At 39.2% G+C, this 14,534-nt stretch overlaps 1 protein-coding gene across 6 annotated transcripts in view; it reads left to right on the top strand.

Annotated features, from left to right (window-relative positions):
- Positions 1 to 14,534, top strand: part of LOC135497387 (uncharacterized) — a 123,477-nt gene that overhangs the window by 39,921 nt on the left and 69,022 nt on the right. For all 6 annotated transcript variants that reach the window (XM_064787252.1, XM_064787250.1, XM_064787251.1 and 3 more), the window contains exon 3: positions 11,706 to 12,283. In XM_064787252.1, the coding sequence (XP_064643322.1) occupies positions 11,706 to 12,283 (578 nt within the window). The remainder of the gene's footprint in view (positions 1 to 11,705; positions 12,284 to 14,534) is intronic.

The following is a 14,534-nucleotide window of genomic DNA, read 5'->3' as shown; positions in this document are numbered from 1 at the left end:
TTTTCAGTTTACAGTAGTTGGAACTGGTGACATAATTTTATTTTGCGCCCTCTTCTAAGCTCGAGAAGTCCAAGATCAGTTATCTAGCCTCATTATCATGGTCGGGTCTAATGAATGACTTGAAATGCCATGAAATAAACTTTTTTTAGTGCCTTGAAATTACCTCACCTTATCAGCCATCAAGGTAATTAATTGGACAGACCTGTTAGATCAATCATTCCTGTCAAATGCCACTTCTCTAATTACATGTAATGAAACTCAATTATTAAAGATCAACTTCAGACATCACAAGTTGACTTGGAATTTGATAACGTTAATTTTCTTGTTATGTTCTGTATCTTGAAGGGGTATTCCTTTCATTCAAAAATTTGAAAAGAGAACTTGAAAATTTCTAATTTTGTAAAGACACATTATTACAACAATGCCATTGTATAGAAAGATCAAGACCACCAACAGGATCCTTTTCCATCTTCCTGTTTATAACTATCGTATAGATAGAAACATTTCATAAAAACGTATGAAATAAGTTTGCCAGATTCCGATATGGGATAAAGATTGCACTGGCCCCAGTTGAGCCTAAATATAATATCACTTCTGCAATTCGATTTCCAGATAATATGGGATTCCGCGAGCCTGAAAATTGGGCCAAGATGAGGTCAGTTAGTGGGGTGCGGTTGTGACAATGCTAATGAATCCCTGAAAATGAATGGAATGTTGATATCATATAAGCTGGCTCGCTGCTTCATTACTCATGCATGTCTTTTATATTTACAGTAATGTCCAAGAGGTAAGACTTTCTTTTGAATAAAATGTGATTTTGGCTGACCCACACCTTCAAAGCCCCATAAATCCATTGATACCACATATAAAGGTAGTTATGATATCGTTAGTGATATTTCCTCAAGCTGAAGTATGGCCATTGATTGTCCCCTTATGGCTAATCGCCCCTAAGCATCGTGTATGATATCAAGATCGATACATCTGATAATAGTAATGATTTGGCTCTGGGTCATTTCGGAAACAGATGTCGGCCGTGGAGAAAAAAGTTCTGGGAATAATAACAGTGTATATGTAAAGAAGCATCCAGGTCACAATCAGCCGAGGATCCAGGAGGGTGTAAAGTGACCATCACCAAAATATGGCCAACACCAAGCATTTCCAATGCAGATTTTGAAAAAGGGTAACATATATTTCAATTATTGAATTGAAACTGCAGTGTGGAAGTGCACATTTTTAGATCAAGTCTATTCATCTGAGTGGATGGTTAACATGACAATTATATTTTGAAAGGCTGTGTGTTTTTCATAACATTTCTTAGAAGTGCAACAAAATAACCCTCACTAATTCCCAGTCCTCAGTTGCTTTCTTCGATCCACACCGCAGAGGTTTCACCCGACTAGTGCATCATAATCAACTTATGAAAGCTTTATTGGTGATACTGCGTGATAAGGTGAGTCCATGGCCTTCAAGGTCATATTTACCTAGATGGATAATGGTGTTTGATGTCTTATTTTGAGTTTTATAAAATGAACTGTCAAATGGTTGCGCTTTCCACGAATAACCTATAGCCTCACAACAATCAAGAGAATATTGACTTGCCAATAATACCCCAGCTCTCAGTCTGGGTTTCAGCCATGCAATTCCAATAAAAAGTAAAGTTTTTTTTATAAGTGTCACCCCTTATAAAAGGGTAAGCCAGCTTTGGCTTATGAGTCACACTACTTTCAAACTCCTATATCTCTAATGGCAGGCTCTTCATTCATCTAACTCGCTACTAACCAACCAGCCGCATCAGAAACAGGTTACCAGCAAGCCTCGAACATTTGACCTTCCGATCACGAGGGGGAAGCCTTACCACAAGGGCATAGGGATCGGCAATTTCTATGTGTGTGATACTGTTGCACGTTTATCTTTCTTAAAGGTATAGAACCATATGACGACAGGTCAAGCTAGGAGCAAATATCCTTGATGGAGCTAATCAAATGTCAACTGAGCTGATTTAAAAACACCTTTAGGGCTGTTTCCGATGTAAGCCGTCAACGATGACTAAGAGACAGATGGTTGAATCATGTTTGTGCTCGACAACAATGGCTTCTTACAATGGCAGCAACAGAGAGGAAAAAATGGGATATTGGGTGGCATGATGATTATTGCACCTAGGTGAAAAACCATTAGCTATTTCAGATGAGGATGACCTTGACTATTGTTTGGATTCATCTACTTGCCCTTTCATGACCAGAAATAATAGGTTACCATTTATTTTCCTGCTTGTTTTCTGTTTCCTGGGACTTGACAATGAGGTTGTATTATGTTTTTCTGTAATGACTAATACACAAATGGTAGAGTACATGATGCTGAACAACAATGGTTAGCTACAGGCGGAGCAGTAAAAAGCATTGGCTGGAGCTGCATCATGTTTTCTGTAATGTCAAAGACACACATGGTAAAGTACATAGTGCTGAACATCAACGGTTGGCTACAGGCAGAAGAAAAATGCTTATAAACCCTTTCTTGACAAAAAAGGATAGGTAACCATTTAACCAATCAACAATGTTAGCCATTTCATGTAGGTATGACCCTGACCATTGTGGGGATCTGTGCCATCAAGAGTTCTGACTTTGTTTATTGACCCTTTCTCGGCAAAAAAAGGATAGGTTACCACTATTACTTTCAGCCAAAATGTGAAATCAATAATATGAGCTGTTTCTAGAAAGTGATCATGAGACCCTGACCACTGTTGGGATGTGAGCCTTCAAGTGTTCTGACTTTGTTTATTGACACTTTCTTGACAAAAAAGGATAGGTTACCATTATCACTTTCGGCCAAAATGTGAAATCAACAATATGAGCTGTTTCTAGAAAGTGATCATAAGACCCTGACCACTGTTGGGATGTGAGCCTTCAAGTGTTCTTACTTTGTCTTTTTGCCCTTTCTCGACAAAAAAGGATAGGTTACCATTATCTCTTTCAGCCAAAATGTGAAATCAACAATATGAGCTGTTTCTAGAAATTGATCATGAGACCCTGACCACTGTTGGGATGTGAGCCTTCAAGTGTTCGGACTTTGTTTATTGACCCTTTCTTGACAAAAAAGGATAGGTAACCATTTATGATTTTCGCCCAAAATGTAAAATCAACAAAAATAGCTATTTCAGGAAGGTATTAACCTGACCATTGTGGGGATCTGTACTTTCAAGTGTTCTGACTATGCCTATAAACCCTTTCTTGATAAAAAGGATAGGTTACCATTTAACCAATCAACAATGTTAGCTATTTCATGAAGGTATGACCCTGACCATTGTGGGGATCTGTGCCTTCAAGAGTTCTGACTTTGTTTATTGACCCTTTCTTGACAAAAAAGGATAGGTTACCATTATTACTTTCACCCAAATTGTGAAATCAACAATATGAGCTGTTTCTAGAAAGTGATCATGAGACCCTGACCACTGTTGGGATGTGAGCCTTCAAGTGTTCGGACTTTGTTTATTGACCCTTTCTTGACAAAAAAGGATAGGTAACCATTTATGATTTTCGCCCAAAATGTAAAATCAACAAAAATAGCTATTTCAGGAAGGTATTAACCTGACCATTGTGGGGATCTGTACTTTCAAGTGTTCTGACTATGCCTATAAACCCTTTCTTGATAAAAAGGATAGGTTACCATTTAACCAATCAACAATGTTAGCTATTTCATGAAGGTATGACCCTGACCATTGTGGGGATCTGTACCTTCAAGAGTTCTGACTTTGTTTATTGACCCTTTCTTGACAAAAAAGGATAGGTTACCATTATTACTTTCACCCAAATTGTGAAATCAACAATATGAGCTGTTTCTAGAAAGTGATCATGAGACCCTGACCACTGTTGGGATGTGAGCCTTCAAGTGTTCGGACTTTGTTTATTGACCCTTTCTTGACAAAAAAGGATAGGTAACCATTTATGATTTTCGCCCAAAATGTAAAATCAACAAAAATAGCTATTTCAGGAAGGTATTAACCTGACCATTTTGGGTATCTGTACTTTCAAGTGATCTGACTATGCTTATAAACCCTTTCTTGATAAAACAGGATAGGTTACCATTTAACCAATCAACAATGTTAGCCATTTCATGTAGGTATGACCCTGACCACTGTGGGGATCTGTGCCTTCAAGAGTTCTGACTTTGTTTATTGACCCTTTCACGACAAAAAAGGATAGGTTACCACTATTACTTTCAGCCAAAATGGGAAATCAACAATATGAGCTGTTTCTAGAAAGTGATCATAAGACCCTGACCACTGTTGGGATGTGAGCCTTCAAGTGTTCTTACTTTGTCTTTTTGCCCTTTCTCGACAAAAAAGGATAGGTTACCATTATCTCTTTCAGCCAAAATGTGAAATCAACAATATGAGCTGTTTCTAGAAAGTGATCATGAGACCCTGACCACTGTTGGGATGTGAGCCTTCAAGTGTTCTGACTTTGTTTTTTGGTCCTTTCTCGACAAAAAAGGATAGGTTACCATTATCACTTTCAGCCAAAATGTGAAATCAACAATATGAGCTGTTTCTAGAAAGTGATCATGAGACCCTGACCACTGTTGGGATGTGAGCCTTCAAGTGTTCTTACTTTGTCTTTTTTCCCTTTCTCGACAAAAAAGGATAGGTTACCGTTATCTCTTTCAGCCAAAATGTGAAATCAACAATATGAGCTGTTTCTAGAAAGTGATCATGAGACCCTGACCACTGTTGGGATGTGAGCCTTCAAGTGTTCTTACTTTGTCTTTTTTCCCTTTCTCGACAAAAAAGGATAGGTTACCGTTATCTCTTTCAGCCAAAATGTGAAATCAACAATATGAGCTGTTTCTAGAAAGTGATCATGAGACCCTGACCACTGTTGGGATGTGAGCCTTCAAGTGTTCTTACTTTATCTTTTTTCCCTTTCTCGACAAAAAAGGTTAGGTTACTGTTATCTCGTTCAGCCAAAATATGAAATCAACAATATTAGCTATTTCAGGAAGGTATCACCCTGACCATTGTGGGAATCTGTGCCTTCAAGTGTTCTTACTATGTTTATTGGCCCTTTCTCAACAAAAAAGGATAGGTAACCATTTATTACTTTCACCCGAAATGTAAAATGAACAGTTTTAGTTGTTTCAGGAAAGAATTACCCCAGCCAAATTGGGAAATCTGCCAACTTTGCTAATAAACCCTTTCTTAACAAAAAATTGCTTTCTTCAAAGATAAGATATCTCTTAACATCTTGTTTCCCTGTCTTTATGAGTCACAGCTCATAGAACATTGTAGAATGAACAATGAGAAATTGCTGCTGGGAACAATAGCTTCGCTAAGTTGCAGCTCGTAGAATGAACATCGATAACAATGCTGCTACGAATAAAAGCATGTCTGGGGAGGTGCTATATTTAGCAGGCTCATCTTTAACTACAATGTACCTTTGTTGCACTCTTACTACTGCCTGGTTGGAGGTTTAGAGAGTATGGACTTGGCACCACAACCCCAGCCTTAAAGGGAACTGAAACCGCCAAGCCAGTTCGTATGACCTCGTTTTCATTTACCGCGTATCGGGTGATCAGAACGAGGCATGAATGAAACATGGCGCCTAGCTGTCAATCATTGAGTGACGTCACTACTATGGAATTTACTACGAAAACTCATGAATGAAAGATCGCATGAGTCACGTGATTCTCACATGATTCTCAATAATAACAAATTGAACTGCGCATGCTCGGGCACTGGGGGCGGAGCTACAAATCTGAACTCGAATAGGAAGTTGGAAGTTTGACTTTCTCGGGCGGTGAAAGTCGAAAAGTTGAATAAATCGCTCGGCGGTTCCAGTTCCCTTTAATGAGTGGTTAAGACAACTTGTTTCAGGTTCGGCAGGCACTCAGGCATATTGCTTATTATGCAAATACTCACCTGTTGTTTTTATCCCTATTCATCAGACCCTATACTTGCCTTGATTTGCTTCTTGGAAGCCCCAGGAGGCTGACCAGAATAGCTTAGAAAACAAAACTGCAGCGAGAGTTTATCTGAAGTGGCATTGCAGGCCAGGTCATGTGTGTATTCTCCCTCGCTAATTGGTTTATGTTGAGAAAAATCCAAAGGATTCACAACAGGTGCGGAAAAATGGTGACAGTCCCTGTTCTTCATCAGCGCATAAGTTTTTAGACGGAACTGTCGTCATCGTGAATGATACTTCAAACACGCCAATAACATGATTTTTTTCGCCAAGAATATGTTTTATCAAAGTGGGTTTAATGGAAGAAATTTGTCAGAGGAATTTATTGGTATTCATACAAGGTGTATTTGATGAAAGTAGTCTTGGGTTTTTCTTGAAGGATGGGCTTTAGATTTAAATTGTTTAGTGAATAGTATGATGGGGTCTGATTTATAAAAAGCAAATTTTATCTAAAGATAAGTGAAACTACTATGCAGATGTAAGGAGATGGAGACAGATTGATGGAACCGCTTATTTGAGGACTTGTACAAGAATAGGTAGCTTGTGTTCCCCTGCTGTGCTTTGACAGATGTTGTGATGTTGTGGGCATGACCAGCTTTGCCCTGATCAATCCGAAGATGTGTCAGTGTGGGGGGAGCGGGTCCTTTGGCCATCCCGAACCAGATGAACCAGACAAGAAAGTCATTACAGTATTAAAAGTCATCAATGTTGTCACTTAGCAGACCTTTCCTCAGTCACCAGCTGTCAATATTTTGATTTCTTTGGCTCCTATCTGATACTGTCTGCAAACTGTCAACATCTTGAAGTTCAATTAGATTGAAAAATCAAGTGTTAGCTATGACTAGTTGTGCACATATTGGTCCTGGCATTGTCTCTACTAGAAATTGATCCTGCTGTTTCAAGTAATTAGCTATGAGCGATAGCATGATATTGAAAAGCTGTTGTGGTCTTACAAGTACTTGCAAACCATGATATTATTATCATAGAGAACCCTGCGTCATGAAAGCCTGACATATCGTTTCCACTAAGTGCCAGCCAAGTGTGCTCATTTACTCTATTGAACAACACCCTAGAGAATGAGTTCCCTAGTTTGCTGGGAATCAAGGAGGCCTTCCAACTTGTTAAGCTTACCTGCCCTTGCAAAGGATAACTTTTTCCGTTAAATTATTGGAGTATTTCTACAAAATAATGTTATTTTCATCTGGTAATGAGGTTCGCTTTAAACAACATTTGCATCTCATGGACTTGGGCCTCAACTTTCCAAGTGCACTCTTGAATGAGATTGAACCCGAGACTTCAGAGGTGACAGATATTAAAAATTGCACCAGGCCATTGTCAGTGGTGACCGGCACTAAAAATATTCCTGCTGCACCTTGTTAGACAAGGGTTGATTGCTCCAGCCAGCATCTACTTTATAGAACTGGTGCCATCTGACCTGAACATGCATCATCACCCTAACTGCCTGTACTTATATGCCACTATTTACAATTGATAACGGGAGATCTAATTAGCTTAATGACATTTGCCACTGATTTCATTATGGCTGCTGCTCACAAAGAGAATAACCAGAGTGTAAATAATGTCCAATGATACCAACTCGTGATTGTAACTCTCATGATAAAGAGGGAAATGTATTGGGCAAACAGTATTGTAGTTGTTGTTAAGGTGAAAATATACAATAGGCTTGCCAGCTAGACTCCTTTGTGGTTGGTAAAATTCAGGGCAGTAACCTCGGGACTGTACCCTTGACCTTTTGGTCGTGCGGTGAGTACTCTCAGGGGGGCCAAATCTGCATAAAAGACAGGTTTTGTGGAGACATTTGGGGGCACCTGCCCAAGCGCAAAATACAGCCATGAAATTGAGGAGTAAAAGGAACTGAAAAGTTGTGCCTTTTAACCCGCTTAAATCTGTTCAATGAAGGATTCCAGCCAGTCCATTATCTGTATATCAGTATTTTGGTATGAAATTGAATCACCACACTGGGATTTCACATGACCAGTACTTCATCAGAGACATCAAAACAGAGGAAAAGAGGAGAGGTAAGAAGGAAAGGGCTAAAATTGTGTTGCATAAGTCGTTATCATTGCATATTCATTGTAAAAGTTTAACATAATATTTGTATTACACAGCCTGCAGATATGCCATGTGCTTTCAGAATTACTGTACGTTTGGACTTTTCAGGGTAAGGTGTCTATAGTATGATGTCACAGATAAGAAGATGTTTGAAATTCCATCCTCAAAAATGAGATCTGTTCATGACCAATCCTGTTCCAAGCCTCTGAGGACAACATTTATATCAAACTCGTACCACATCTGTCGACGGTTCATTAAAGCCCCCATGGTGGTATCATGTGCAAATTAAGGAACATATCAGATCTGATTAATCCCTGTGTCACCTAATCATAGTGAATCATCTTAGCAAGAATAGGTCATAGCCACATTGCAGACTCTTATTACCAGAAAAATATTGCGTGTTTGTATAACTGTGCAACACTGTCAGTGATAAGGGAGATTTCATGTCTAAAAGGGACAATGTAGGCATTGACAAACTATGATGTAATATGCCATAGCCCGGCAAGTAAATTTAGATGAAAGTGATATGAATTTGGTGCAGTAGTGGCTCTCCTGAGAACTCATAAACAACTAATTCCTGCGATTTTCAGCAGGTGCATCCTGGCTTTAAGGGAGGTGTCATCCTTGTCAGTATCTTTTAAGAAGTGGAAAAATCTAGGCCATAGACATTGTTATACAAAGGTGACCTAATATGCTTGCTGACTGCAAAGGTTAGCCAAAATTGCGTACGGTCTTCAATAGTTATTGTGCCTTGTTGTAGGCCAATTTGCATGCTGATTGTGAAGCATATCATTCTCAATAAAACCTAATTTGCATCCAGTCTGCAAACCTGATGTACAGGGCAGTGCAACATCCCATTATCTTTGGATTCCTCACAATCCTACTTCTTTCAAATATTGGTCAAACCATGCTAATCAGAGCACCACCAAATCACTGAACACAACTAAGAATGCTTTTTGATGTCCTCATCAACTCACGGTCCAGTATCAATTGTTGCTTTATGTCAATCAAATACAGCTAAATTGGATCAGAATCTGTTCAAAAGGAGGAACTACAAGTGTGATTATACCTCATTCATTTCAAATGCGGTAGGGGGAAATCCTCCAATTTGCGCCATTGAAATGCTTGTTTTGATATCGAGAATTGATTAGGTTTGTTGAGGCTAGTGCGGCTAAAAGGATCCAATAGGTTTAGTGTGGGAAAACGTGACAAATGCACACTGGTCAAAAAAGGAACTTTTAGCCATTACTTGGTTGACCGCTTTAGAGATTCCACAATCTCAAAATTCTGCTCTAAATGTCACCAGTAATTTCAAATTGGTGGTCATCTGGTTACTTGCTGGAGGGCAAATATCGACAAACTGAACTTGAGTTTGAACATTTCCAAATGTGTAATAATTGACTGAATACAAAGTTCAACTTTGCCATTTTGTAGGGACATAAGCAAGTGCCACAGATGAAAAAACATTTCAATCTGAGACTCATAGCCTGGGGGGTTAACAGCATACATGTCTAACGAAGCAAAGAGACATCTGAATAGAGAAGAAATGTTTTACCACTTTGAGATGCGGATGTGTTAAACGAACCTTAGGGACTGATGCAAATTCAAGACCTGAATCACTGATATCTTAATCTGTGATAGAGCTTCACTTTTTCAGCTGATTTATTCTGATTCAGGTTGAGAGGTAATGAACCATTCCCATAACTTTTCACTCTGATATTTTTTGCATGGTTTGATTTCAACTTTTACATTGATGCGGAATTATAGTTTTCTAAAACATTTTCAAGAAGAAGTGACTGTGTAACAGTTTCATTGTTATTGAAAGCATATCGGATGATCGACAGCTTGGGTGTGACGTTGTTTTCATTTAGAAATGGCTTCCGGCAGCACTGCGACTTCTCCAAGCAGGGTAATGTTCAACAGAAGTTTAATATCGCCAGTCAAGCAATTGGCACATTCTCATTTCAATCCTCAGGATGTGACTCATGCCATCTGTAGGATGGATATCCCAGCATGCCTGATTGAACTTATTGAACAGACGCTACGCAAGTTCAGCACCAGGGTCGAGACAAGCTAGAACGAAGGACAGTTCAGTGCATGCTCCACTGCCATCTCTTCAACTTTGATACAACTAGTATACAGTGTATCAATCCGATAAGGAGTGATGTTGGAGCGCAAGGCCGTGGTTCATTGGGTGTCTCCCAGATGTCTCTACAGAGTCACTTGACCAATTTTACTTAATTGGAACAACTTAATATGTTTTATATGGCAAAGGTTCTTTTCATTAGCAGTTGCATTGGTTCATGTATTAGCCAGCAAACAAGACATTTTTGCTGCATGCAATTTTGATCGCGGGAAGTAGCGATGAAAATGGCTTGTTTGCGGGACACCTGTGTCTTGTAATGCTAGATTATGCCATTACCACATAATGTGCTTTAAAAAAATTCAGCAAACTTATATAATTGTCATTCGTGCCAACCCCTCTTCAAGGGTTTGGAAAGCTATAGGAACATGCTGACAAACAGCATGTTTCTTCATAACAGGCTTTATCAACATTTTGTTGGCAGCTGGTTGCTGTTGGTAAAAGCAACTACTTAAATTTGAAAGACTGTGGAAAATTCTTAAAAGCTTTTCTTTCCATTATCCATGTGTCATCCTAAAAGCCATTTAGAATTTTAAAACATATAATGTGTTTTCGACCTAATGGACTCCATCAAGGCCATGGGTATACCCACAGTAAGGTAAATGATGTTATGGGGTGGGGTGTGTTTCAAAAAATTGAGTTGAGAGCTGAGCCTTAACTTGGACATTATAAGCTCGGGGGACTACCTTGTAAGTGGGAGGAAACCGGTGACCCCGGAGGACTCCTTCGCTGTCAAAGAGAGTCAACCTCTCTATCACATGAGTGTACCGGGAATACCCAAGAATCAAACCCGGGACCTCAGAGGTGAGAGGCACTGATGTGTAACATATGAATATGTATTATATCCTTTATATTCTTTATTTCCTCTTGCTTCCTTTGCTCGACTATACTCGACCAGCCCCAGGGCTCATCTCCCTCCCTACAGAAAGTACCCCTTGGTTCATCTCATAGAATTACATAACAGAGCCTGGCATGAGATGGCCCAGGATGTTCCTATTGGCTGCTACCAGCTAGTGCACCTGATACATATTCATATGTTACAGATGTTTCCACACAGTGCCACTCCGACAGCCCATTGGGCATGTTGGGTGGGGTGTGCTTTGACAGAGGGGTAAAAGTAACATTGTCAGTTACCAGTAAGGGGTAACCTGGAGGCAAGGTAAAATTGTCAAGTAGCTCACATGTACGTACATTCGCTTCAGTAGCTCTCAATATCTATAGAACTTTATAGAGTTTTCACCACTTTTTCCACAATTAACCAAAATGCCCTTGACCCAGAATGAGTTAAAATGTCACGATTTGTCATCCATAGTAACAATAAGTCAAATAGTAGATCTCGATACCTTTCGAACTTTAGGAAAAGAATTATGAGTTTTTATCTCCTTCTTGATATTTCACCAAAATGACCTTGACCGAGAATGGGTTAAAATGTCACGACTTGTTATCCATTGTTACAATAAGTCAAACAAGTTAATCACATTAGTTGAAATTTGCTGATTAAGTTCTTATACTGTTATCTGTCTTTTTCATTACAGGGTAACCGGTAGCACTGTCACAATGAGGCTCGGGATTATTATCATCGTTTCCATAGCAACCACATCTTGCAATTCCATCAAAGAAGAATCGTCCGACGGACAGGCGCCAACGACGAATGAGAGTGTATCGGTTAGAAACGAACCAAAACAACAAAATTTCACGTACGAAGTGACAGCAAATCAGCGGAAACACGTGGAAAAAATTATTGAAGGATTTGAAGCGTTGGGGGTGATTTCAGCAGAAAACAAACAGAGCTGCTTCACGCTTTCTAGGATTGGAAAATATGAGACGGACGAAAATGGGACTAAACGGATACAGATTTTTATGGTTTTTGACGAGTTAGCGCAATATACGATCTTGGGGAGTACCGTGTCACCTGACCAGGTGCGGGTCAATGGCAATTCGGAGCAGACACGAATAGGGAGTACAGAGGAATGCTTAAAATCGACGGCTGGGGCAGTTTTAGTGGATACTGTTACAGAGGCTCGTGGTAACGAGACAGAAGCAGAAGTGGATGATTCAGAAATGGATAAAAATATTACGGCGTTTGCCAAGCATGATGGGGATACGGTAGGAGGTGAGATCTCTTGATGTGTTTTTTCTTTTTACTGCTATATGTTTTTTGCAGCCTTCAAGATTGGTAATAATTTTCATCCAAGGATTTATAGGGGTGGATCTAAGTGCCTGAAATTGAGAAAGGGACGGGACCCTTGAGAAAGGTGGGGGGCCCGGGACGTTTTAAGAGCCAGGGTCCATTCACCAAAATGCCTGGTCAGATTCAGAGATGCGACCCTTCACAGCAAGACCAGGTGCATGTTGCTCTAAACTTGGCAGGTTGAGATGGACTGGTTGTTCATTTCACTGTTGTCGGCCTTTTGTAAGATTTGAGAACGTTAGTTTCTTCCATTATTCCTGGTCTCATTTAGGCTCATGCACCTCATTTTGCTGTGTCAGTTTAGAGATGCTCTTCAAAGAATAGGGTGCTCACCTCTCTGCACCTAAATGTTTTTGCCACTAGGTTGTAGAAAAAAAGGACACCTATATCAAAAAAAGTCAAATGCATAAAAAGAAGGATTGGAAAAATTCATAAAGCCTTTTGCCTCCAAATTGGCGAATTTGAAATATTTCTTCAAATTCACTGTTTTGTGACATTCTTTGCATCAATCACATAATGACCTTTTACTCACTCTAATAGATAAGACTCAAGACAAAAAGCAATTACAGTAGAACCTCTGTATTAAGGACACCCTTGGGACTGACAAGTGCTGTCCTTAATAGAGAGGTGTCCTGATTAGAGAGGTCAAATTGAATGGAAACAACCAATTTGGGACCAAAACTAGTGTCCTTAATAGAGAGGGTGTCCTTAATAGAGAGGTGTCCGCTAAGGGGGGTTCTACTGTACTTTGAGCGTAATTACGATTTTTAATATGCAAATTGATATACCCTGCAGTCGTTACAATATTGTTGTGGGGCAAAACGAATCGTGTCACTGGTTTTGAGAGTAATTTAAATGGAAATTTTGATGTGTTAATGTGTGTTTTTAAAACATGTGCTATATATGTACATAAATTCTTTGAGGTTCTTTTAACTCTTTGCCTGCCAAAGACGAGATATCTCGTCTTTCGAAAGAAAAAAGCTACCTGCCGAAGACGAGATATCTCGTCTTTTGGTGTTTATTCCAGATTACGAGATATCTCGTCTTTTGGTGTTTATTCCAGATTACGATAGATGTCACTACTGGGCATTGTTCTTTTCAATATGACGAAACAAAAACAAAGCAATAAGACATTGTGGAAGTGAAATATTGATCAATTTATTGAGAAAACTGTTACAAAATACAAAAGAAACGCTGTTTTTCTAAGCTTTTTGGCGAAAATCGCAAAAAAACCCAAAAACCTACGTTTTTGTTTTTGAAAAGTGAATGAAGAAGGTATCACAAAAAAATTTTTTGTATTTGAAAAAAGAGATCTTGTTCTTTCTTCTGGTATATAATTCATTGTTCTCAACCAGAGTCAAATTTGGGCCTATGGCATGGTATCTAAACCAAGCACTTTTACCCACAGCAGCCTCTTAGCTGGTCTTATGACATTACATATTGTCATGGTAAGCATGGTGGTATTTTCCTAACGTGTACCTGCCAACTCGTACGATACACTGAGGGACCAACATGAAAATATAGTCCCCCCTCTTTGAGAAAACTGATCAATATATGATCAATCACAATCAAGTTACTCAACATACCCGACAAATATTTTCAGTCACACGAGAAGACAAGATTAATTGATCGATAGGTCATCGAACTCGAGTTGAACAAGAAATGAAACGATGGTGCCCTGATTGGTATTGACGAGTTTTACTTGAGACTTTCTTGATGAGTAATCGCGTTTGAACCTGATTATTATGGAAAAGATTTAGGATGATTGCACATACCCCAAAATGGAATCTATCGTAACACGTTTGGACCCATTAGGTAGTGCTCACAGAGTGCTTTCCAACGAATGGTCATGTTCATAGGTTTTGTGAAAATTACCCTTGTACTTAAATGGTCTTGGCTCCAGTTCGGGACTGTTAGAACACTATGGAACTAATTAACCGCTAGGCCTGAGGCACAAGACAAATATACACAATGTACACTCCCTATTTGGAAACACAAATGGACATGAAAAATAAATATCTGTTCACTAATGGAGGCTTTTTAGAAGAAATGAGACTAATTGAAATAAAAAATATCATGAGATCAAGCCATTGGTGTAGTAGAGGGCATCGCATCTTCAACTGCAGGAATTAAACAATTGCCATCTTACAATTGTACAGTTTCTCGTCACTAC

This window comes from Lineus longissimus, chromosome 12 (genome assembly GCF_910592395.1).
Source record: "Lineus longissimus chromosome 12, tnLinLong1.2, whole genome shotgun sequence".
Classification (NCBI taxonomy): domain Eukaryota; kingdom Metazoa; phylum Nemertea; class Pilidiophora; order Heteronemertea; family Lineidae; genus Lineus; species Lineus longissimus.
The sequence above is the reverse complement of the archived record's forward strand: the minus strand, read 5'-3'. Positions and strand labels throughout refer to the sequence as shown.